At 47.5% G+C, this 26,945-nt stretch overlaps 1 protein-coding gene across 1 annotated transcript in view; it reads left to right on the top strand.

Annotated features, from left to right (window-relative positions):
* Window positions 1–21,313, top strand: part of LOC119404578 (uncharacterized) — a 28,469-nt gene extending 7,156 nt beyond the window's left edge. The window contains exons 2-4 of the mRNA XM_037671124.2: window positions 2,281–2,721; window positions 3,122–3,455; window positions 10,321–21,313. Coding sequence (XP_037527052.1) covers window positions 2,281–2,721; window positions 3,122–3,455; window positions 10,321–10,366 — 821 coding nt within the window. The 3' untranslated portion in view covers window positions 10,367–21,313. The remainder of the gene's footprint in view (window positions 1–2,280; window positions 2,722–3,121; window positions 3,456–10,320) is intronic.
* The last annotated feature ends 5,632 nt before the right edge of the window (window positions 21,314–26,945 follow it).

The following is a 26,945-nucleotide window of genomic DNA, read 5'->3' as shown; positions in this document are numbered from 1 at the left end:
ATGCTTTGTTAATGTATATACCGAATGCCGCTGAAAACCTTCAATGCGAACTCCGTGGCTTCTCTCTATGGTTGCCAGAGAGGCAACCTCTCTGTAAGCAGCGTTGCACGTATACAACGCGACGGGTGCTTTGAGCGTTTCGACCGCGGACAGAGAATATAACTGCTCATTGCGAACTACGAGAACGCGGCTGATGTTTTTAGCAGGTATATATTGTCACTCGCGTCTTGCTGTCTTGCCCCTACAACGACTATAGTGCGTGACAAAGACTCTGCCCAGGCGGCGCTGCGAAAAACACCGCCACCAGCGCCCTCATCGCAGCCCTGGCACTAACTGGGTAGTGCAAAGAGAGCCGCCCGCAAGCGATTGTGCATAGGCCACAATATATCCCTCCTCTTTCGTTGGTGTCCAGGCGCCGTTTACTGAAAATCAAGGACCTGGAAAGCTTCTTCCGCCAATCCACGCTTCAGAAACAAAGGAAACTGATCAAAGCGAACTGCGAGTACAATGCAAAATAAGTTTTAGTTATTCCCGCGCGCTGCAACTCGCAAGTACGAGCGAGCATCACACGACATCGAATTCGAGGCAAGCCCTCCGATATCCGTTCTCTAGCGCCTAAATGTGTGAAAATCGGTTATATACGTAATGCCACAGCGATAAAGTACATACACGATCAATTTACTTAGCTATGCATCTTACGATCAGTGGTACAAAACTACGTTCATCAGGGACGAATGGGCCCGGCGATTTTCGCCTTTGCAGTTGCATTCTCCGTTAATTCATCTCTCGCTTCCTGTGCATTGGACTGTTTTATTACGCATCCTCAAATGGTCTCTTGATGGTCGTCTTCCGTTTGTGTGTACTGCAAATGGGGATACGTGCGCGCCCACTATCGCGGGATACAACCAAAGGCAAAACCGTGGCCTCCGAGATAGCTACGGCAACCGCGGAGGACACGGGCGAAACAAACTTGAAGGTGGTCACGACCAACATTCAGCGATTTACTTGTATGGCGCACGTGTTAGCTATAGTTAGAACCAGAACTCTGAGCCTTCAAAACGTACGTCCGCGATGATGTGTTGTGACGACCAACTCGTTGCGGTGTGCGTATCACGCGTCTTCAGACTGCCTCTAGCGTGTTACACGACAAGCACCGCGGTCAGAGCCTCTGCTGAGCTTCATAGTCAAGGTTACCACGGTTCTCCATCAGGGCTACGCAAAACAACAGCAGAGCAAGTCATTATCACACTTTCTCATGCGACCGGCTGTGGAGAACGCGGGTACTTCGCTTACCGAACACGCTCGCAACATCCCATATCCAGCGCTCTCGCCTTTCTTCTTCGTACGACAACTGTGAAAATCGGTAAAACTGAACGTTGTTATTCAGTCTTTTACGTCCGTGGCAATTCACAACGCAACAGTGCGTCTTTTGCGGCGTTTCTTCGTAGCGTGCGGAGGGGTCTCGTCTGCTGCTGTTTTCGCCGTCGTTCTGGCGAGTGATCCAGCAAGCACTTCACGACGGTACGGTGGCGCGTCCGACTAGCGGAGAGCAATTCACAGCTTTCGTTCTGTGTGTTAAATCGCAAACACACGGGATATTAAGCTCAATCGTTGTTTCGCACTCGCTAGTTGCACCTGGTCCCATAGCAAACTGTGCGAGGGAGTCGGTCTATGCACTACTCAATACTTCTCCGACAGGTGGCGCCACACGTCTTGGAAACTCCAGAGTCTGACGTCTATATTAAAGGGGAGACTAAAGGCAAATAATTATTGTCTGAGTGAAAGTGCTATGCTTGAGAACCTCTAAAACGCCAGTATTACGCACAGTGGTGCTTTAGTAATCGAGAAATTATGGCAAATGTAAGACATGATTTGCGCGCCACCAATGATAGTACCAGAGCGTCTCACTAGTGCCGCTCTTACCTGCGGTCGCCGTCACGTGACCTCAGCGGACACGTCACGTATGACGTCCTACCACCGCCAAAAATTTGAATGAACGGGAAGGTTCTGCGTGACATTGCATAAGTATCGCTATTTTGCCAGTATAAGTGGCCTGTGTCACTGGAGGGGCCAAGAATGTACGCCGTGACGTTGATCGCGGTTCTCACTACTTTGCCAGAATCACTACTGTCAAAACCGGAGTCGACAGCGACGCGCCGCTCGCTGTCGCGTATTTTGTACTATGCCATAACGTTCATGAACCAACTAGCCCACGTGAGAAACCTTGTGCATTACGTTTCGTAACCTGCCCGATAAAAGCCCCCGATTTCTTCTCAACAGTAAAGACCAATGGGAGCGAGGCAGCGCAGCAGGCGGCGCATTCGACTGCGCAGCACAAGGGTGGCTCCCTGGTTGTGGGACTGAGCCGCGCCAGCGAGAGCTACGCCGAGATCGCCTGGCGGCTTGAGCAGCAGCCAGGAAGCTCTAGTAAAGATCACGGAGGAGACGAAGACGAAGACCCGGCGTCCCGACTGTCGGCGTGCGAGCTGGCCTACGGGCCCCTCGAGGACCCGTACCAGGTAGAGGTCATGTCCAACTTCATGCCCCGCGGCCCAACCTTCATCGTGGGTGGCCTGCGGCACAACACCACGTACCACTTCCACATGGTCTGCTACTGCTGCCTCGCCGACGCCGCGGCGTCGTCGTCGCCAGATTCCGGCGGCAACACCACGGCGAGCACCGAGACCAAGATCACATCCAACGTGCTCAGATTCACCACAGGTCAGTCGGCGACGATCAGTGGCGACGAACGAAAGTGTTCTTGGGGTAACTCGTGACAAGCGTTAATTGGTTGGTCAGCGGTTTATTTCAGCAGGAGACGTTTACAATATTGGTGGACTAAAGCGAGCAATATATATATATATATATATATATATATATATAACCGGAGCCGTTACTAATATTTCTTTATTCACATACCCCTCTGGTCACGTGACCTGCGTGACGCCTACTTCTACGACGGCGACGGCGCAGGGTAGACAAACAGCTTCGCTGTATAAACCAAACTAAATTAACTTTAACTACAGTTAAGCGGTGTGTAGTTAAGCGCAATCAGTTTATTCCGTCATGCTTTGGAATGTTAACACAGAGGAACCGTTTCTTCTGCTTTCGTTCTCGCCAGGGGTTTACGTCGGAGGCGACCAGCAGTCGACGCACCAGTGGTCCTGGCCCACTCAGCAGCAGCAGCAGCAGCAGCAGCAGCAGTCTGACTCTCGAAGCGGCGGCAGCAGCGAGTGGCGTCAGCGGGACCCGTACCAGGGCTCGTACCACTCGGTCTACAAGCAGACCATCCTGCGCGACGAAGAGAGCAGCAGTCGCGCCGTGCCTTCCTTCAACGTGCTCCTGGGCGCGCTCACCGGCATCGTCGGCTTCCTCATCATCAACGTCACCGTCGTGATCGCCGTGCGCCGTTGCTCGCATCGGCGCATGCGCAGGAGGAGGATCCTCGTGCTCGAGTGAGTGCATACGGGTGGTTTCGAGATCGCGATAGTACCTCCGTAAACATGGTTGCACCCTTTCAGGAGTCTTTTATTGCATTCCGCCTTTACATTGTCCTGTGCTGCGCTCTGCCGTTTTGGTAGGCGCCGGGACAGCCGGTATTGCCAGAACGAAAGCCTCCGAGATGAAGAGACGTTTCGCGCCCTTTCCGCTAGGGGAAGGGCGCATGCGCAGTGGCATCGTGAAATAGGGGGGAATCTGTGTGGGCACTCCAGGCCAATATATATATTTTTTTTGCCGTCGCCTTGATGTTCCTCATAAAGTCCAAACAGGTAACATCGCCCGGCACTTCGTATGCTCTCTGTGGTAACTTCCGGTTTCACGAATATTCAGAAAAAGTGTTGTAACAATAGAACTGGTACGATATCAATGGGTTTTGGTTCAAGTCAAAAGTAATATTGGATACATACGATATCGGAACATAACTTTACTTAAGATAATTAATGAAATTTAATTGAATGGGTCATTGAAAAGAGCAGACGGCTTCCTTGTGGGCAGCTGAGATCGTTGCGGCACCTGGCGGAGCACATCTCAACTACGCGCTTCTTACTACGTGGCCTTGGAGGTCCGTTTAGGCAGCGCGACGAAACACAACGTTAAAGGGAAACTAAAGGCAAATAACAGTTTATGTCAGAGTGAAAGCTCAATGTATGACAACGTCTAAAACGGCAATATTATCAACAGCACTGCCCTGCTTACCGAGAAATTCAGCTAAATGTATCACACGGTGAGCGCCACGAGCGGCACATTTTGGAAATGATCCCGATGACGTATGAGAGTCTGCCATACAATAAATCACTGGTAATCAAACTAGCAGCAGTAAAAAAAAGAACCTTCCGTGCATCAAAAGACGTAATAAAGTGCTGCTGGTTCGTTTCTGTTTGATTCACGGAAAAAAGAACCTCTTTGGCGTTGCCATGTGGAACGGCGCGCGTGGTTCAAAGGTTCCGTTTTCGCCGAACTGCGCTTCGCCCGGCACCCTGCTTCGCTCACGAGGTCGCGTCTGTAGTGTGCACGTATCTCACAGGAGTACGGCCACTAGCGTGGGTTCGGACTTAGCGAGCCACAGGGCCGCGTTTGCCGTCACCTCGCGTGAACTAGCGCGCCACTGCACACGTGCGTTCGAGCGCAACAAAGGCGCCGAGCGCAGCGCGGCAAGTACACAGTACTGCTCTCGAGATCCGCAACACTTTATTGCCTGCGGCAACACCACAAACGCAGTACAACGCCCGCTCCCAAAGGCGGCGGGAGAAGCAAAACAGGCTTAACCACGCCACGGGCGAAAGTACAACACAAAGGGTGCCGCTCGCGCGGGCAAAAGGGCTCACGGCGACACGCCGCTGAGAGAAACGTTCCCTCGCGACTATGCTGCGTGCTCTCACGATCAGCGACCAAAACAGGGCCCGATCGCTCGAGCAAGGGCAAACTCCGCTCGCGTTGGCTTCGATAGGTACGGCTTCGGCGTAGTAAGACCACGCGCGAATGCACCGCACCGCTCTTCAGCCTAGCGTTCGGAAAAGGACAACGTAAGGTAAGCGCTCGCCGCTGGCGCAAGGCACCGTTCGCGAACTCCGTCCGAGCGAGCCCAAACAAAGGAGCCGATGGACGGGAAAGAAAATGCGTGCTTACCCTGCTTACCCTACGAGGTCCAGAGAGAGTCTGACCCGCCGCGCAAAACGTCTCGCGAGACTCGCACGCGGCGCCACCGTCGAGATCCGGCGCCGGGGTGAGGGGGTTAACGTCACCCCCGCTCGCCCAGCGCCTAGGACGGCGGAGGAGGGGAGCGGCATGATCGGGCATGAGGATGGCAGAAATAGGCGAAAAACCCGCGCAATGGCGACGGGCAAGCCTCAATCCCCACACGTCTCAGTGGTAGTTTCGGTATCGCCGTACTGCCGCATGTGTTTTGCGCGCTCGTGAAAGTCGCTCTGACAGAAAGTTCGACAAAATGCCGCATGCATGTGATGTTGCCGGATGCCCGAATGGTGCACGCCGCCAGTACACGCCGCCGCGCACTAGAGGCGGGCAACGTTGGGCACGGCAGCAGCAGTGACGTGAGAAACACCGCTTTTAGGCGGGTGATTTGAAGTGCGCTAACGCGATGCGGACCACTAAAACGTGATTTTATTTCAAAATAAGCACTTCCTTGGCACAAAAGTAGCACTACGAGGTTTCTGGACCGTTATTTCAACAATCAACGTCGACTTAATATTTGCCTTTAGTGTCCCTTTAACCGAAGGAATGCACACCAGGGCACACGAACGCCGACGTGCGAGTGCCGCTACGAAACGAGGACTAAGGTCGCCTTCACATCTTTTTTTTTTTTTTTTTTTTTTGCCTGAGACGTGCGTGTATCTCGCGGGGCGCGCCCACGTTTCGTATATGTGCCTCGACACGCAACCGTGCCCACGCGAGAGTCCCGGCTTTTGCGTGACTAGCTGTAAAGAAAAAAAAAAAGATGAAAAATTCCGCGGGCTTTTGCTCCGGAGGAGAAAAAAAAAAGCCGTGTACTTTAGCGGAAAACGAAACATGCACTTTTCCTCAGCATACTTCGGAAATTGAGCACTGTAGTACCTGAACCGAAAGTCGCGGGTTCGATCCCAGCCGCGGCGGTCACATTTCGATGGAGCCGAAATGCGAGAGGCCCGTGTACTTAGATTTAGGCGCACGTTAAAGAAGCGCAGGCGGCCGAAATTTCCGGAGCCCTCCACTACGGCGTGCCTTATAATCATGTCGTGGTTTTGGCATATCAAAACCCGAGAAATTTATTTCTAATCGCTGTATAGTCGGTTACAACCTGGGAATACATACAAGGTCCGCCCGCAAAACCGTGGCGCGCTTGTCAAATAACCTACGTGAGACGGTCGTGCAAGCTGGTTTCCTTTCGAACCCAACTGCTTTTTCTACGCTAATCATTTTCTCAATTTCTGCACCAGGCATATCGAAAACTAAAGGTTCGCAAAACACTAAAGGTTACCGAAAATATGACCATTGGCTAAACATGCTGCAGTGATTCTGACAACACTGCAGTGTTGTCAGAATCTCCGATGAAATTTACCTGGACGTCTCCGATGAATTTACCCGTACGGGAAGACCAGTTATCTGAAACACGCGAAATAGGGTTGACGTCACGGAAATGAGCGAATGTGATTAGATGGAACATCTGTGCAAATTCTCTCTAGGTGGGTCGGTGATACCTGTAGGTGGAGCTTGTATTTATTTAATCTTATGTTTATTGATAGCTTGCACGTGACGTCATGGACGCTCAACATGCCTCCAACATGGCGGCTTAGATGACGTCAAGGCAGTATAATCACGCGGCGATTAACCTGTTCGGTGTGATAACGACGTCGCTGGAACGTTATTGGTTCTTTGTGCATGAATAAGGAACCAGCATGCGATATACTGATAACACTAACGTGACATCGCAAAGTTTGCGTCCCACCATGTTGGTGCTCCAACGTGGCTGTTTCAGTGGCGTCGCTGCAAGGCATCCATAGTACCGTCCGTCGTAGGTCACAACGAACGCAGAAGCGGCGGTCACCGCACCTTTCGCATTTTATCCGGGCGTGGCGCGCCGTCGCGATTCGATGATTAATTGCCGTTGGCCGAAGCATCAAGTGCTGTACCGAGCGACTAACCACTTTTGTGGTCTTTTCCATTTCCCCGATAACGCCGGTCACGCGGCCTAAACTTCACGAGTTGACCGCAGGAGGATTAATGCGATCTTGGAACGCTCCGTTCGACGAAATCTCTTCGCCTGTCGTGCACTGCCTGTAAATCAGCGGTCCTCAAGAAATGGTTCGTGTCGCGTGTCAGTAGAAGCTGGTGGCTCTGAGAGATCGTTAAGTGTTCCCGAATGTTTTATTATTCTTTTATTTATTTTCGTCGGTCCTGCTGCTCTCCCGGTGCCCTGACGGTTTTGCAATTTGCGGTTTCCTGGAAGATGCTCAGGGAAATCGCGCACTCCCTCCGTTCGCATCCCGCATCATATTCCGGTGAAATATCGAGGTACCGTGATCGCTTCCTTTCTCCGTAACAGGGGCATCGAGCAGCTTTTCCTCCTCATTACGTTTCTTTTTTTTTTTTTAACTACTTCGACTGCGTAAGAAGCTGTGCGGCTCGTTCGGACGCTGCGAGTTCGCTTGGTTCAGAAGTTCGTGCCACCGTAACGTCTAGTGATCTTTTGCTTTGTTTCTTTCTTTTAGAAGAGTAGAAGTTTGGGCAAGTTGGTGATGCTGCTTGCTGAGGCATGCTCGGTAAAATGAAATACGAAGAAAAAATGGGACAGAAAAAATGTGAGGCAGACGGGACGAGCGCCGCATAAGTAGCGCTCGTCCCTTCTCACCTTCTTTTGTCCCGCTTTTTTGCGCTTCATTTTGCCATGTATTCTTTCCTTTATGTCGAAGCCCTTGGCTACAATCTATAGCTTACCCCAAAAAGATCCTTCTGCGAAGGCGAATGGAAGAAGAATTGGACGCTCGGATTCCTCACCTGTTCGTTATCTGTAAAACTTTTTTTTTTGTTTTACTCGGAACGCGAACTTCTTCGCTTCTGAGAAAGTGTAGTTCTGTGACTTCGCGCGAACATTGCGCTATCGTTTGTCGTTGCACTGTTCCAACTTCTACATCTTTTCTACAGTCGATCGAGTTTTTTTGTTTTTTTTTTCGTTGTTATCTATTTTATCGGCCGTTTATCGACGCGTACTTCCCGCTGGATTGACCATTTGCTTTGGCCGTTTACCCCTTGACAGCTGCCTTTCTGCGGTATAAAGCGCGCACACGCACACGCAGAAAGAAATCCCGCTGCCGATTATTTCCGCCGATTTCCAATTCCTCGCGGCGTCTTCGCCGAACTCGCCATCTTCGCTCGTTCGGACAAAATATTCCTCGTCTTTCCGCTGAAGCAACGCCGTTTCTCGATTTCGTCGCTTCTCCTTTATGTTTAAAACACTCCCGCCAGTGTGTATGTTTTTTAACTACCGCGGCGGGCGTTTTCTCGCCATTCTCTTCCTTATCTCCGCGCCTTCGATTTGACCGTTCTCCTCTTTCCCGCCTTTCCCAGTTTTCGTTTTTCCTTTTTCAACTCTGCTGGAATATCTCGCCAGCTGTACCGACTCGCGCACGCTGCCAATCGTTTCTCTTGTGTGCGCTGACTTCCTGCGGTCGACTCTTGTGCAAAAATACCGATGCAGAGAGATATAGAAGTGCCTTGTCAGTTCTGTCGCTTTGGGGCACCTGGGAAAATCTCGCCAAGAATGTTTCCTGCTAACGCGAGATAGCAAGCAATCATTAAGCCCCACCCCCCTTGGCAGAAGTTGCCGATAGATAATTCTGTGTTCTGGTAGGCGCTCTACCGAACGAAGATTTCGAGGAATGACACCAAGGAAATTTAGGTCCGCAGTATTTGTCACTGCTGTCATGAGACGAAGGGTTCGGTTTTTTGGGGCTCGCCCACCCCACCGGCCGCGGCGGCCGAATTTTCGATGGAGGCGAAAATGCTTGAGTCCCGTGTACTTAGATTTAAATGCCCGTTAGTGAACCCTAAGTGGTCGAAATTTCCGGAGACCTCCACTACGGCGTCCATCATACCGTGGTTTTGCGACGTTAAACCCTAACAATTAATATTACTTGCCCACCTCATCTGCAATGTACTTGTTTTTTTAATTAGCCTAACGGGCCGTGTAGTATGTGGAACGGCGTTTCTTAATTGCGATTAGGTGCGGCCGACTGTTTCACGTTGTTCATTGTCGAGACGTTAGCTTCGACACCATCAGTGTAATGTTATTGTTAAGGTTCGCTGCGAGATTGCTCCGGAAAGATGTAACGAGTCCCTGTTTTGTAATGTGCCTCCTTTGCTGGTGTTTGCATTTATCCCCAGGTACAAATGGGCCTACATGTGATTGGATGGCTTAGCAAGTTCGTTTGTCGTCCCTGGTTGGTCCTTGTCACCTGGGCCGATGCAGCATGTTGACGGCTTTGCGGTGCGCCTTCCGGGCTCTGAATATCTGACCAGTGGCGCAATACCAGTTGCAGGGTCACCGGCGTGCTACCTGCCAATTTTAAACCTGAATTACGGCTCTTTCGACCGTTTACAACAAATAGACGTAATACTTTTGCAATACTCTGCCAGCGCAATTCCCTCTGTCGCTTAAAGCGACACTAAAGTGAAACAATAAACTAGTTTAGACCGACTTTATGTTTCCCGCCGAATTCCGATGGTGACGTCACGGATTTCAAAGTGTGTTTTCGTTTTCGTGTTTTGGCCACATTAGCTCAACGGAATTTCCTGAAACTTGGTATATTTAGTCTCTGGCCCCTTCAGAAGATACCGTACTCCATTTCTGCCGATTAGGAACTACGCAGGCCCTAGTAGACGCCGTCAAAATCTACGACGTCACGGCGGCTGGTGCGAGAACTTCAATGTGGCGTCGCCACACGCATTTTCTTTTTGCGCGTTATCTCGCAGCAAGCGTTGTATTTTTGGTATCGTAAAATAGTAATTTACTAATGTAAGAAAAATCGTGTTTAATAATATCTGGGGTTTTACGTGCCAAAACCATCATATGATTATGAGGCACGCCGTACTGGAGGGCTCCGGTAATTTTGACCATCTGATGTTCTTTGGCGTGTACTGACGTCACACAGTACACGGGCCCCTAGCATTTTGCCTCCATCGAAATGCGACCACCGCGGCCAGGATCGAACCCGGGAGCTTCGGGTCAGCAGCCGAGCACCAGAAAAATCGTTTTTCTCTTTAGTGTTAACTCATGTCCTCGTGTTGTCTTTCTTCCTCACCGATTTCTTTATTTTTCTCTTCCAGGGATCGGGACAATGAGGACTTCCCGTATCTTCGCCCACTTGAGTGAAGCGCGCGATACGTGACTTCACCGGAAGCGCCTTTCTGGTCTTCGAACCGCGATGGTCGTCTCTTCGCCTGGCAACCCTCGCCCGGCAACCACTGACAAAAGAAACAAGCATCTATATCAGCGTCTGGACGCATCGCAGAGGCATATCACAACTCGTTAGTTTGCCACGTTGGACTTTTCTTACGATGAGCGCTATGCACCAACCGTTCGTTCCCGGCCGTGTACGATCATGCGTCACCGTACGTTGACCTCCGTTTGACTCGTGTAGAGTGTCGTTGACGAACAGTTCAGAAACATCGAGGCGCGGCACCAGTTGTACTACTGAACGCGTCGTGAAGTCCGCGGCAGTGGCATAGCGGCTGTGACGTTCCGCTGGCTAAGGTCGCGAACTCGACTTCCGCTGTTGCAGCGTTTCCGTGTGGGAGGAATTGCGAGAAGGGAAAAGGTTTCTTGAAATGATGCGTTGAGGAATTGACGATTAGTGATCAAAGTTAATCCGTAGCTGTGAACAGTTTTAGTTAGTCGCAGTGTTGTGCCCGCTCTGTTGAGTTTGTGTACCTGTCTGATACTTCCCGAATGACGTAACGCCGCGAGCGTAGACGTACCCAGCAGCAGCGCCGGTAGCGGCCAGCTTGTGACGTCGAATTCAGCCACAGTACATGTTTCAGTTACTGCTAATTGTACTTAAGGACTCCGTTGTAGGTTACTTCAGAGTCTTGTTTAAAAGCGTCGTTAACGACGATATTTAACGTTGTGACTTGCTTTTTCTTCCTCTGTTTAGAACAATCGTACGATACGAAAACGTTTCTCTGGAATATAATAAAGCGTCACAAGATGTCGCCACCAGCGCTGATCCTGCCAAGCGTTTCTACTTTTTTCTGGCACGTTGTTTATATCGGTGGTTTGCGGAGAGGCCAGAACTCTGTTAAAGTGGTAGACTGGAAAGTTTTTCGATTCCTGTTCGTTTTCGTCGCTCCGCCCATCTGTGCTTTGGCGTCTGCTCGAAAAGTTCGTAAGGGCGGCGCATACGCTGAGTACAAAAACTGGATTTTGAGCAATATTTATATCACCCCGCTAGCGTTTGCCCGGCTTACTGAGTTCAAATATTTGCCGCTCTTATCGGTTTTGATCCGCGATTGTTAGTTTTAGCAGTGAGCCGTGAACGTATGGGGCACTAATATTGTAATGCAGTTGGACACAAGTTGGAAGATTTCGGTGTATATGTTACGGCTGTTGACTTGATGGAGTAAGGGTACTGAGTAATGGACGCTGTTTCGCCCATTTCTTAGTGTTCGAGATTGTTGGCCATCCGCCAGTTTGATGCGAGAAGCAGTGTGGTGTATCGACACCTTTATGCGGACGTTGGAGGGCAGCGGGTGATCACGGTTACGTCGCGGCTATGGAAAGGTGGTGTCGATCATCGCACAGTTGTTTCGGTGCTTGTTTTGAGGTAAAGGCGAAGGTTTTCACCGAAGACGCACAGTTTTCTCACTCGGATGCTGTTGTGTGCAGTTGGACAGCTGCAGTTTTTGAGGGGGTGCGCGTGTGGGAATGACAGTCTTGAGAGCTGTTTCGAAATGTTATTTTTCTGGGAGTACAGGTACCGGAAGGGCAATGTATTATTGCACGGAATGGTTACAAGGGAGGTGTTTTAATGCCGGAAAGAAATCTTTAACGGGACACTAAAGAGGAAAACGATTTTTTTTTTTCATATTAGTAAACTAATCTGTCACAATTCCAAAATCACCGCGCTTGCCGCGAGAAGACGCTTGGCAAGCGAGAAAACGCGCAAAAAGCAATTGCAATGTGGCTACGCCACCTTGCAATTTCCTCTGAGCGGGCCGTAAATTTAACGCACCAAGTTTTAGGAAATTTCGTTCACCCCCTTGCATTTTCTCCTTTATTAATAAACCTATGATGGTGAAATTAACGACATTAGAGTTCTCAGAGCACAGTTCATCCATCTCAACCGATTCACTGCTTCACTTCAGTGTCCCTTTAAAGGTGAATACCTTCGAGTAAGTTTTTTGGTGTGGGACAGTGGTCAGAGGTTCCACAGAAAGCGCGATCTTAGTTACGTTCACACGAAGCTGATAAAGCCCTAGCCGGCTTGTCGGCGTTCATGCAAACGCTGGCGGATCGGACCGCGTGAGCGTCGTGTCGGGTCGGGTCAACTCGACGCGCTGTCGCCGGGTTCACAAAAGCGAAGCCTCTGAAGGCCACACGCTTTATCGGTGGTGATGAAATGAGCCGCCTAAGTCAGTTGTCACGCGGTTGTATATTCCGCGTGCTTTGTCTTGTCGAATGTAGTGTTAAGAAAGATATGAGAGGAATAGCTTGTTATTGATATGACACAGTTTATGGAACTATGCCGCATGGTTGTGCTGTGTTTTTTGATCGCCGCTTGTTTGGCCGGCGCCCGTAGTCACAAATATTTGCCCGACAAGTCTGGTTTCGGGGCCTTTTATGTCTGTCTTAGTAGCCGCGATTTATGCAATTGTTCGTAATATCAGCGTGTTCGTGTCAAGCGTCCATGACGCTGCTTGATTTTAAGCTATACCACATAAAACTGAAAAAAAAAGAAAGAAAAACCCTTAGATCCTAGAAGGCAGCTTTTTTTTTGTTTTTACAGTTAGTGCATTGTCACTTTACGAATCCTGCATATAGTGTCACAAATCACATTCGTTCTGTCTGTGCCATAATTTAAAAAAATGCTGTAACGCGCATGCCATGTCGTCTGGTGTCGGGATTTGATTTCGTGGCTGTTGCCAGTGCCATACGATCCCCGAAAGTTAGAATGCCTAGTACACTATCAACATACAATGGCCCCGCTTTCAGCTTTTCTGGGTTTGACTCCCAGCATTATCAAATTCGTGTGTACATCCTGGCGTTATTTATTTTGGCTCCTCGTTGAGAAGGGTGTTAGGTGCCAATTGGTTTGAACGTCACCGGTTTGTCTGCTCCTTTACTAGGACAGGTAAAGGAATGCTTGCCAACATGCTCTTGCAACCTTTAGGATCGTGTGGTTAAACTAAGTTAATGTGACCGCGGCTTCTTGGAGCAGATGGAACGTTCGTTTGGCAAACGTGCTTGTTTTATGCAAATAATTATAGCTAATGTGCAGATACATCGAAGCGTAAAAGCGCTGCTTTTTCCTCAGTCACAGAAAAAAAGCGTCGCCCCGCGAGAACTGTAGCCGCTCATGCCGTTTTTTAAATCGTATCTTAACATTGGTGTCGGGCGTGGTGTCATCGCACGAGTTAAGAGACAGCTACAATTTGTTTAAGAAATGACATGAAACTAACTTACTCGCCGTGGTGGCTCTGTGGCTATGGCCTTGCGCTTGTGACGTTAACGTGGTCGCCGGTTCGGTTTCCGCTGCGGCGGACGCCTGTTCCGAGGGCGAAATGCTAAAACTTGTCTTGTACTATTGATTAGGTGCACGAGTAAGAATCTCAGATGGTCAAAAATAACCTGGAGCTACTCGACACGGCGTTCTGTTATTAAACGAACAGAATGTGTGCATTGTGGAAGGCACAAAATAAATTAGATGCAAATGACAATTGGAGCTGTATCTTGATGACGTCATGTCACGTGAGCCGCGGTCAAGAAATTGTCTAAAAATGTGTAGTCACTCCGCGTTGCTTTTGTGGGCTACCTAACGAAGTGATCAACAGGATCGAATGCGTGCAACGCCACGTTTTTTTCTTCTCTCGTTTTTAAAGATACGCCGTTCCGTCACGACAAAGGCCAACTCTTAAACCACGTTACGAGCCGCACAATCGTAACGCAGAATTTCAGACACGCCTTCGACAACCGGTTATTCAAGTACGCGATTACGATATCACTCGGCTACAAGTTTTCATATCGGGACAACTTCAAGACTTGGTAAAATTGTTGATCATTAACATAGTTTTACTTAGATAATCCCAGCCGCGTAGTGGCATGCAAGCAGTCAAGTGGCATGCAAGCAGTCAAAGAGAAAAACGATTTTTCTCGTATTAGTAAATTACTCTTCCACGATACCAAAATCACCACGCTTGCTGCGAGAAGACGCTTGGTAAGCGAGAAAACGCGCAAAAAGAAAATGCGGGTGGCGACGCCATCTTAAAATTCTCGCACTAATCGTCGTGACGTCATAGATTTTGACGGCGTCTACTAGGGCCTACGTAGCTCCTAAACGGTAAAAATGAAGTACATTGTTCTCTGAGGGGGCTGCAGAGACTCACATACCGAGTTTCAGGAAATTTCGCTTAGCCAGTGCCCTCAAAATGCAGAAAATGCACTTTGAAATCCGTGACGTAACGCGCGAAGATTTCGGCGCTAAATTTAAAAATGAAAGTTTGACCTTGATTTTTTCCTCTATTAATGAACCTATGATGTTGAAATTAACATTATTAGAGTTCTCAGAGTAAAATTGATCAGCCTAAACCGATCCATTGTTTCACTTTAGTGTCCACTTAATAATTTCTCAATATTTTCTCTTTCCACATCACAACCGAGCTTATACTCTCCTGTTTCAAGAGGTGTTCATTTATTCTTTCATCGTTTTTTATATGTATCTCGGAACTCGTATATCGTAAATGTATTTTGTCTGCTGGATAGCTACTTAATATTTTGCCGCCTTCGTTTTTGGCGCACCTTTTTTTACGTTCCTGCCTGTGTGCCCTTTAATTATTACACGTGTGCACGTGTGTGTGAACTTGCGTTATGTGTGTTGATTTTATGTAGTCTGGTATCGGTGTGGCAGTTCTCGCTTTGACGACCTCTGATAAATGTTGAATATTGTGCCGTTAAATTCTCATTGTGTTGTGTCCCCCACGAGCCGAAGGACTTTTAGCCCACGAAGTTTTCTGTTTTTCTTTTGACGTATCATTAGTTTTTCTCGTACAGTCGTTGTTCAGGGACCAAGTCCATCACGGAAGAATATATCATCTAGCGTAGAGTGGTTGTTGGTTCACAAAACTGCGCGCAGCACTCGCGAAGTGGGTTGTAAGTGCGATACGGCAAGCGTTGTAATTTGTATGCTGTTTTAATGAATGTTTAATCAGAGGCAGGTCATGTCTAGCTAACCTTATTCAAAAGTGATGTAGGAGTTACGTGGTAAGATGTAGCAGGAGTTTCCTGCTTCGGAAAAAAAAATGCCAAGGGGACATACTATTATTACATGAATAGTGTAACCATGCAAAGAAAAGACTAGCAGAAATACCAACACGTGAACTGGCTTTTAGACGAGGTGTAGACGTGGTTCGAACACACAACCTTTTCGTGCTTGGGATCACTTTTTATCCCGGGCGTTGTGTAGGCGGCACCAGGAAGAATTTGTTAAGCCTACTTCTGCCGCTCGTAGTACGGCTTAATCTCCGCAAGGTTGTGCTCTAGGTGGACGAAATGGAGGTTTCAGTTTCGTTTGAACGCATGCTGCGCGGAAATAATGAAATCCCTTAAGTGTTCGTGAATGACAAGGCTTCGCGGCTTGGAAAGAAATAGTCCTGGCCGGGGATTCGAACCTAGGACCAGCGCGTGGGCATGGCAGCCGCCCTTCTAGTTAAGCTAACTGGACTAGCGGCTGACAGCGCGTCGACGAACACTTCACGAAACGCTACCCTCTCGTTTAGTTCAACGCATTGCGCGTGAATGTCCTGGTCATCTGCGACCTGGTCAATTCGACCCGGCCAATGCGACCCCGTCTGGTCACCGAATCGCATTGCTGAGCTATGAAGCTTTATGAAGAAGCTACGAATGTAGGCTTCATCGTGACTCTATGCCATTTTCGTATAGATCCCTTTCGTGAGTGTATACCTTGACCTCGCAAGTTTTCACATGACCCTACCTACCCGCATCTCCAATACTTCTTTGGTAATGAGACTTACGAGCATGCCTCCGCTACGTTACGTCATCAGTTGCTCGGCACATCGTTGATTGGGAGCTTCGAGTTTGCTTGAACAATCAAAAGAAAAAAAAAGTAGCATCACTGCAGCCTTCGCAGTATTCATCTCACCAATGACTTGCACTCTGGAGCGTGTCCGAAGCACGCGCAGTACTGGCAGTACCACCGCAAAGTAAAAATAAATCATTCTCGTTACCAGCGGCGCGCCGCTGTATCGACGCAGAATTGGTGCATCGCACCGCTGGCTACGCCGGCTAACGGTCACATCGACTCGGAAGGAACTCCCTCGTCATTAGCACGCCAACTTGACTCGTTATTTTGCCTCGATGTTGTGCACTGCGTTGCTTTTCCATTTATACTCTCCTGTGGCGCGCTAACCAGGGGAAGGCTGTACACGGATAAAACTCCTCCACGTGAAAGTGTCCTCAAGCCGTACCGTATTTACACGATTGTAAGTCGACTCCCATGTAGGTGGACCCCCCAAAAATCGCACAGCTAAAAAATAAATAAAGAAAGAAAGCTGACTACTACTATTGAGTCAGCGCCCGTGCTGTCACGCACTTCTCTGTCCTGTCCTCGTAAAAGGTAGCGCTGGAATAGTTTAAGAATGTATCACCAACTAGCCCCGAAACGTGTTTTATAAAATCAAGACCAAGAACGCGAATTCCGGTGTGCAAAAGTGGCTTCACGGCAATGCTTCACAGCTATGCAGAGAGGCTAGCTTCTCGGCAATACGCGGGAATCATTATTTAGAAAAAAATTCGTGAATTGTTGCTTAGGGTGTTGGTTATACGCGAAAAAACATGGTATATGTTACAGGTAGAGCCGGCGTGTAAACATAATGTCGTAACCATGCCACAACATCCATGATGTCTGGTTTGTCCCGCCGTAAATGGCGGTACTAGTTTTGGTTTGCATTGTAACTAGACCCCCCAACTTCTGATTTCAAGTTTAGATGAAATGTGTCGACCTACAATCGTGTAAATACTGTGTATTATAAGACGTGCATGCCGAGAAGTGTCAATTTTTGATGCATGCCACGCATAGTGGGGACTGCTAATAGAGTCCAGCTCCCACTTTATACAGAGATCTTCATAAGATTGGCAATTAGTGTGAAGTGCTATATCACTGCATTAGAGCTGCAAGGAAACGTTTACGTTTGTACTAAATATAAATATTACGTTAAGGTTGTACATAACGTCGTTTTAACTGTAAACACATATTTAACTACAAATATGCCAGTCTTAATAAACGTGGTGTCTTCGCACGTAGTAGGGGGCGTAAATTAAGATACGAGTGTCAAATGTTGTACGACATGGTCATTCAGAATTCGTATGTGGGAAGCTTTACATTATTAATTAAGCAATGATCACATTGTATTGTGAAGTGCCCAGAAAAAAAAACTGCCTATCAGCCGTGGAGGAAAAAAAAAAAAAAACGAGGAGGGAGCGTCACGTGACAATCTTGAAGCTTAGTCCTAAAAATATGAAACAGGAGCATCCTGGGAATTCTGACGAGCGCGGAACTCTCGAGGGAACGGCGTCGGAGGAGGTTGGCTTGTGGATGCTTGGCGCGCTCCCTCCTATTCTTTCTCCTCCATGCAGGCAGCTCTTTAAAGAATGAACAAAAAATATAAACAGTTTTATTTTTGTTCCCTCCGCTAATAAGTCACCCTGTACTGAGTGAATGCCGATACAGCTCATTCTGCCAGTATAGCGTAAACGAGTGTGGCCTCCGAGATCGCACCGGTGCAATCTCGGAATCTGTTAATTTAATATACTTATCTAGTGACCCGTTAATAGACGTTTCTCTAAAGCACCGTACTAGCCATACTTGTGAGAAAAGGGGGCGGTGAGGTTACACTGATCAACATATTTCAACTGAATTAAACCACTAACTTTCCTTTTTAATTTTTTTTGATAATTTATGGCACGCTGTATTTTCCATTCTAGCACAATGTTTCACATCCGCGAACGCATGCACATGAAGGGAGTGGCGCATATTTTTTATGTATCTTTTCACCTGCATTGTTACTGCTGCCTCAGATGCGGTGGGGGGTACACCGAGCTTACGTTTAAACGCTTATTGTACGCGTGATCAAAGTAACGCTGAGGTGTAGGCGCTACAGGCTTTCACTCTCTTGCCGTTATTTGTTGGCCTTCTCCGTACTTTCAGGCCGTTACTTGTAGAAGTGGACGGAAGCGACGCATTGCGCGAAGAGGGAAGCCCAAGCGAACCTTGCTGTTCCCCGCTTCTTTTAGAGACTCCCATTGCATATGATTATCGCTATGACGAAGCATTTTTCACTGCACAACCATCTGGTAATCGCTCCGTGGTCGCATCAGTGTCTCGCTCTAATTGCATTATGAAATATTTAGCCTTAGATCGTTTGATGGAGCTGTTCGTGTTTTTTGCCTGTTGCGTGTACAAAGCGTGTATTTTTCCGAAGCGATTGCTTCGGGCCCATCACTCTTCGAGCTATACATGAGATGTGTGAGGCGTAAGTCACGGCAGCTTTGCTTTAGGCCGTGGCGTACGTTCTCCTCTTATTTAGCGTGTGTGCTCTTTTCCGCCTCACGAAAATCGTGCAGAATTCTGGAAGCGACGAGGTGTTTTAAAAGCTTATAATTGATCCCTCTTTCATAAGATTCGGTATAAAACGAAAGTGAAGCGTGTCTCCACAAAAGGAGTTGCACGTGGATCGTACGTCGGGAAATAATAACCCAAATTTGCACCGTGTTTTCATTGACGTAACTTCCGTGACGGAAATGACGTCAGTGAAGTCTTGATGGACCCCGACATAAAACACTTTCGTGTTATATAGACCACGTCCGCACTGAACGCGCAGTGAAGACGCAACGTAAGGTGCAGGAACAGCTTCCTAAGAGCCGGTCGTAAACCGATTGAGGAAGCTTACTGCGTGTGCTTAGCACATAAAGCAGCAGTTTAATGTGCACGCATTTATCGGAATACAGTCGGGTGTGCCTTTTGATCTGAAAAGCATGTTACGAAGGACACTAGGGGTAATTTGTTTATGTAAACACAAAGTCCCCAAAAGACAATGGCAAAGAGCCGAAAGAATTCGTCAATCCTCGCGCACTTCAGTATCGCGAAGAAGCGACTGCTTGCGCGGTCGCTTCTGCATATTGGCGGGCTTGTGCTCTCGCTCCCACGAGTCTGCACGCGTTGAGTGAGTCCCACTGTATAGTCTTTTTACTCCTACTATTTTGTTTTAGTTTTACTATTAAGAAATTGGCACTGTGTTGCGAGCCACTTCTCCGGTGAATGCATGCCCTCGTGTAGTACTTGTTTGTACGAAGTGGTCCAACATTCTAAATACAAGGAAGAATGCATCACCGGTGTTTGTGTAATAATAACTCATGCATGTGCGTGTCGTCTTTACGTTGCGTATAGAGTGTTCCTTGTTTGCGTGTGCATTCGGCTGCCATAGTGACTGCATGGCCGAATATCGCGTGAACTGTTTGCACCGAGCAACGTTTGTAGTGCGATGTATACTCAGCCGAATGTCCGCGAATGTATTTGTTTGGTGCGGTAACCTGTTTGTTTGTGATGTTTTACTTAAGGTGTTTGTTCTGGTCCTCTGACAATACAACTCACTGTCAGTTGAAGCCTGACTGAGCTTGCATGGTCGATAGGGCAGGGGAATCAACACTGGATATATGTGAAATTGTATGATGTACCGTCTATGTCACGCTGTATGTTTATGTGAATCGTGCAGTCGATTGCAAAGTTTTAGTGGTCTTAGCTTAAATTACGCCGTCGATAAGATTTTGGTGACAAAATCGTACACATGCTGATGTGCGCCGGCATCTTTGTGAAATCGAGGTTAATGTAAGAGTAATAATATCAAACAGGAAAACGAGCGATTGGGTTTTCTTGGCGTGTTCATAGGCCTACTTCAAAGATGGGTGTCGAAAAAAAAAACACAGAAAAAGCCGCTGTGAAGTCGTTCAAAAAGTGAAAACGCAACATCAGAAGTCTAGCATCTGGCTTCTAAGCTCGCATATGAGTGCTCAGGGACCACGAATCTGCTTGCGCTCGCCCAACGCAATTTGTTCTTTGTTTTCTTTTGCCATGTGTGTGTGTATGTTTCAGTATCGTTCCTTATTCTTGCAATACCCCGTTTCCAATAACTCTCTGCTATCTGTAATGTCTCAGCATAACGCGTGTGATATCCGTATTTATGCAACATGCAACTGCCTCTCGTGACGAACACTTTTGCAGGTATTTCATTAATGTTAAAAAAGCACATGGACACTGATGCATCACGAGAAGGTATTTGTCAGGTGCGATATTGGAGTTGGAACATTCAACGCGTGCGTATGTTAGTATAGCCCCACTCCAGTTTTACGCTGTACGTGGTACGGTTTGAGCGCAAAACCGTGACTGCGGGAATTAGGCTAGCGTTTACTTATGCGTGACACATATCCTCTGTGTATGTAGTATGTACATGTGACCGTACTCATGCTGTGTTTTTTTTTTTTGTGACATGTTCTCAATAGCGACTGTAGTGCTGTAGAGGGCGTTCTAATCGCGTCCTCGTTCACATTTTATCGCAATTATCAGAATGTCTGCGGATTGAATCTAGTAAGCTGACTTGTTTTGGATGTGTGTTTAAGAAACGCGAAATTGTAGCACGCAAAAAAAAAAGAAGAAAAATCTGCTGCAATTGAAGATTCTGTGTAAGGGTCCGCAGATGTACTTAAACGTGACACTCGGGTATGAGCAAGAATTCAAAATTTTCCCGATCAAACGGGAGGCTTCCACGAAGGGGACGAGGAGAAAAATTTTATTCAACAGAGGAGTTTGGGCCCCCGCACGACCCCGTTGCGAAGCGGATAACTTATCTTTCGGACGAGATTACCGAAACGCGATAGTGCGATTTTCTTATCTGCATCCTATGGCAGCTGTTAACGTTTGTCGAAGTCATTTCGGACAACTGGAGCTGTATTGTTGTCAGTATGCCTTATTATCGAGTGATTATTTGTTGGCCAAACTGTGTTTCGAGTAGCGTTGAATAAAGAATAACACCGTGAGAGTCTGTTTCTACCGTTACAGCTCACGTAGCAATACTTGTCTGTGCTTAAACGTAGCGATCCCGTCTAGTTTCCTTGTCGTTATCCGTGTTGTGAGACCAACAATCTGTTACCTCGTGTGGTTAGATTTGAAAACATACAAACTTGCGGTTTTTAGCGTTTCGTGGTGTACTGAAACAGCACCTAACAGTGGCGTACAAGGTGTTTTTGGCGGTGATTAACACTTGTATCTCTATGCGACTGTTTTCAGATCTACGCGGATTGTCGTAGACACGCACTAATTTGTACAAATAAAAGGAATTCTGAACCGACTTTGGCTTTTCGTTCTGTTCTTTAAGTATACGGTTATTGGTTCGCGACACTCTACGAAGAAAAAAAAAAGAGTCATTTGACTCTTTTCGGTGCGTACTGACTTGCCACGTATATGACTCTCTTTAAAGAGCCACGTGAACTCTCTTTGGAGATCATTATACTCTCGTCGGAGAGTCTTGCGACATAAAAGAGAGTTAAGATGTCTCCATAAAAAGACGGCAGGAAGTGGAAGATGGAAGTTTGCGATGAAAAAATCCGTAAACAGGGGGTGGGTGCTCGAGCCGACGTTTCGACAAGTGGACTGGTCTTCTTCAAGGCTAGAACTCGAAGAAGTCAAGTCCACTTGTCGAAACGTCGGCTCGAGCACCCACCCCCTGTTTACGGATTTTTTCATCCCTAAAAAGAGTCATATACGTGACAAGTCAGTACGCACCGAAAGGAGTAGCGCATACATTTTTTTTCCTTTAGCTAGTACGCGTGCAATCGTAAACCACCGAATACGCACTGTGGCGAGGGTCGTTCGCCGATGCTTGGCAAAAAGGTGCTGTATTTCGAGGTAACGTAAATCACGGACAGAAAAAAAGGGGTGCCAGCAATGGTTGCAATAAGAATAGAGTCCGCATGGTAGCCGTTCGTCGCCTCTTAATTTGCCAACACCTTTTTGCTGTGCCGATTTCCCACAAGATAGAGCAAACCGTGTCGTGCGATTTGAAGGGACACTAAAGTGAAACAATGGACCGGTTTAAAGTGATAAATTTTGCTCCGAAAATGTCGTTAATTTCTCCATTATAGGTTTATTAATGGAGGCAAAAATTAAGGTCAGAGTTTAATTTTCAAATTTCGCGTAGAAATCTCCGCGCGTGACATCACTGATTTCAAGGTGTATTTTTATGCCGTCAGAACATATGACCTCACGGCGTTCGGTGCGGGAATTTAAAAATGGCTTCGCCACCCGCATTTTCCTTCTGCGCATCTTCTTGCTTATCAAGCGCCTCCTCGCGGCAAGCGTGGTGATTTTGTAATTGTGAAAGAGTGATTTACAAATAGGAGAAAAATCGCTTTTCTCTTTAGTGTCCCTTTAACAAACTTTAGCGCTTTCTCTGCAAGATTTACTACGATTCAAGAAAGATAGTTTCATTAAAATTTGAAGCACGGCATTTTGCCTCGCTGGCTCACAAAAGCTTCTCGCACATCGATTCCCGATGTGCGTGTGATCCACTTGTTTTGTATGTTTGCTTGTTTTATACCTTCGCGTTCTGAATCTTCAGCAGAAACACGCGGCTCTTTCCGAACGACATAGTTCTAAACCTCTAGCCTCCTACGCAATGGCTTAGCTCGGTATGATCAGGTTTTTCGTGAGTTGTGACATGACTGACCTCGGCGAATGTGGGTGGACGCTTCCACGTCTTAGGCATTTAAGGATTAGCCTTATCCGGCTAATAGGGGATCCCAGGGGCCGAGCTGACTCCGAACCTTTAAGTTCAACCCTCAGGGGGGACTACACGTCGTTCTTGTCCAGAGTTCTCGCCCACTGCACCTCAGGTGAAAGTGAACTGGGGTAATTAGGAGAAATCAGTCACATATATATTTTTTTTTATGTCGAAAGGCTGCCTTTAGGCATAGTACTATATACGCGGTGTCATAAATGCACGTAGAAATTTGCTTCATGTAGGAAATCTAACAGTGAGCGTTGGAACCTTGGAACGGTCCGTGAATCCAGCGAACATGGTCGGGTGGTCAGCCAAGCCCGATGATGTGAGTGCTACGTTAAGATGTTCGTGTGTGTGTGTGCGCGTGCGTGCCTGTGTGTGTGCATGCATTTAAGCCACCTTCACCTATCACTTACATTATATTATTTGTTATTATTTTTGTGAATTCTGGTTAGGCAAAAGGGTGTTATTATATTATTGTTATTATTCCCTGCTTATTCATGCATTCTACAGATCTGAAAATTTCTGTTCTTGTTTCTGCTTTCGCTCCCTCCTCTATCTGTTTTTTAACATCGTTATTTCTTTAGATATTAGCGCGATTGCGAACGTTTCTTCTTTTCTTTCTTTCTGCAATCCAGTGACTTCGAATTTCACAGTAGCGCAGTCTTTCCTGCAGCAGCAGCGGCATGCTGCTGCTGATGACTGTAAAAGTGTCGTGGTGGCCGTTTAGACAGCGTGATCGTTGGGGTTTTGACCACGTTCCCAGCATCGCCTCAAGGAGGCCAAATAAAGTTGAATGATTGATTGATTCATAGATGCTGGGTGGTAACTCTTTGTCACGTTTCCCCTGCTCTAAATATTTTATGGTCTCCTTGTCCATGAAAAAGTTGAAGTCGTGCTTAGGAGGCTTCAAGCAGGGGTGGCCCCTACACCGGCTGTCATCTCAGTGTGGAAACGGTTGCATTTACCTCTGGGTACTACGTGTCCGTACTGCTCTATTCCAGCGATGCAAGCAGATGCATATCATCTTAATGGACATGCCAAGGGTTACAGTTGGAACACTCCCGTCACCTCCTGCAAGCCGGCCTTCGCTACAGTTACACGACCAGTTATATGCTTCCATATTGCTAGCGAACACGCACAAAGGATGACATAGAAAGAGACAGGACAACCGCTAGAACACCGACAACCGATATATGGAAGCATAAATCAATACCAACTAGCCCAGCTTAATGCATTAACGACCAGTTATGACCGCCGGATACATGATAACAGATTCCACAGACACTGCTTCACTTCATACACAACACCGGCCTAACGGCGTACATGTAATAAACATATACACACAAAATATTATGCCTTAAGTGCAAGTCTATGTCGAAAAAAAGTGCATTCTTTAATTTTATTATTGAAATAAAAATAAATGGAGTTCTTGTCGCCATTTCTTGGCGACGGCATTCTTCATCCTCGGCTAATGCGCATTTTAATGCAATATACTCACACAAACTTATTCGTTAACTACTTTCAGAGTTCCTGCGGCACTCGGCGACCACACCCACTGTGGTAGCCTAATTTGGCTCACAAATGAAATGATGCTAACATACTTTTGAAGTCCCCGCACATGCCGGCTTAATATTACTCCTACGAAAACGCCCACGTCCGAATCATCGCGAATTACGCCTGAGAATTTGCGTAAATATTTACATAGCGATGAAAAAGTAGTCGCCCGACGGATTTGGAGCTTTGGCGAGAATTCTCAGACTTGTCACGCGTAGGGAACATACGCGAACGCTACAGTACGGGGAGCTTTTAAAATAACAAAATTGAGCACGGCTTGACGGAGAGCTCGGGCGTGCGACCGCCAACGCAACGGCTCAGCTTATGTGGACGGGATGTTCGGCGAGAATTCCAAATTCCACAGAACAAACAAGTTCAGTATATAGGCGTTGAAAACGGCCAGCTTAGAAAACCACGAAGTTCCAAAGTGCGCCGCTTCGCAATATTGCGCGGTTGCGCTCCCGAGGCACAGCTGATGTCCTCCCCCGTTTTCTAAATGACCACGCTTTCGTCAGCTGCTTACTCCGTACGACAGCCATCTCGGAGGCACGTAACAGAGATTACGTCGCCTGTCGCAGCTGTGTGTTACAGATAGCAGAGTCTACGCTTTTATATGTCATAATGAGAAATTTATTTTTTGCTTTGATATTGCTGGGCGATCCGTTTGCGGCCTTCCTCGTTGCATCTTGCGGTGGGCGCGGAAACTCGCGCAAGTCAGGTCGCTTCAGACTGGCAGCGTTAACAGCGACTTTGTGAAGCCTACCCTGGACTTTCTGGTCGTTAAAGGGCCCCCAAACCACCCGGCGGTCGAAACTCAGTTGTGGTGTTGCAGTTGTGCACGAGTCTACAACAAACACGCGATAATTTTTCGGCACTCGCTCGTTTCGCTGTTTGCTTCACTACGCTTCGTTCGTCAGCTCGTCTGTACTCCTGGCCGAATGCTCCTGCTCACCTTGCGAGGAGGAAGAGCGGCGAGCCGGCGTACCTGCGAGCATATAAACAGGTTCTTTTTGTGCATGACGTGACCAGACGCCAATGTTGACGTCACGGCCAACGCTGGGGATTACCGAAAGGCCCGGAGAGGAGAAGGGATTTTTTCTTCGAATTCGTGGCGCGGCCGCGGCCCGTAGCGCTGCCGCGTTTGGCATTGTTCATAGCGACAGCTTTCTGAACTCGATGCACTTGTTTACTTGATTTGTTAAAAAGTTATCGGATGTGGTTTAGGTGCCCTTTAAAGTACGCGCCTTCGTGCTCTGCAAGCATTGATGACGTCGTATTCAAGAAATAATAAAATGAAGCAAGGTGTACTTTGTTTCTGAAAAAAAAAAAAGAGTTAAAGGGCTCACAACTGTTAGCAAGAACACGAGGAACATCAGTATGGAAGCACGTCAACTTCGGCTCTCGCATAACGCAGGATTGCGGCAACTAATGGCGTTGTCGATAAACATATCTGCGGACCAGTTGATAACCACCGGACGCCGTGCTTTATAAGAATCGTGGTTGCTGATAAAGAAAAGCGGCCCAGTACAGATAAAAAGTCGGTAACATTAACACTAATTTATTGCTGTTTTCAACGTTACTGTTTGGAAGTTACTTTTGAAGGTTTAATTTCGGCCATGGCACCATTTGAAAGGTATTAACTTGCACCTCTGAGAAAATTCACATTGATCGTACTTTATAATTTTCTTTTCTTGTTTTGTTGGTACGGAATGCGTGCCAGAGGTAATTCACCGCGACAGTAAACTAAACATGTTTTGCTCCTTTCGTACTGCGTATTACCGTTTGTAGCTGTTGCACTTTTACTGAGCGTGTTCCCTTAACGGATCGTTCAAAAATCCTACACGGGGGCGTCGATGAACCGACTGGCGTACTTTGCTAATACTTATTGTCATGCGCATGCTGTCGTGAATTTGTGAGGGCATGTTAAGGAAACGCCGACGCACCGCTCTTGATTCGGAGATTGCCGGCGCTTGGACGGCCTGTCGTAACGCGTACTTCGTGCAATCTATCACGTTGGCCGACTTCCTTGTGTACCCAATGCAGGCACAGCCACGGCGTCATCATCGCTTACAGGTCGTAGATAGATGCATGGTTGCAGGTCGACGTTAAACCTGTTGTATTATGACAGCATAAATTGCTGCTCGTGTTTCAGGCACGAAGCGGTAAGACAAGCAAAAGAAATGCATGACATGGTAAAGTTATACAAAGGTGCTTGATGTACAGTCGCGGGCAATACCAGAGGGAACAATGAACTAACATTTTAAAGGTCATAACAACCAAACGCATTTGGCGAGCGCAATAGTTTTCATAGCACTAAATGCTTAACGGGAAAG

Source organism: Rhipicephalus sanguineus, chromosome 9, assembly GCF_013339695.2.
Source record: "Rhipicephalus sanguineus isolate Rsan-2018 chromosome 9, BIME_Rsan_1.4, whole genome shotgun sequence".
NCBI classification, from domain to species: Eukaryota; Metazoa; Arthropoda; class Arachnida; order Ixodida; family Ixodidae; genus Rhipicephalus; species Rhipicephalus sanguineus.
Note: the sequence above shows the minus strand (reverse complement) of the source record. Positions and strands in the feature narration are given on the sequence as shown.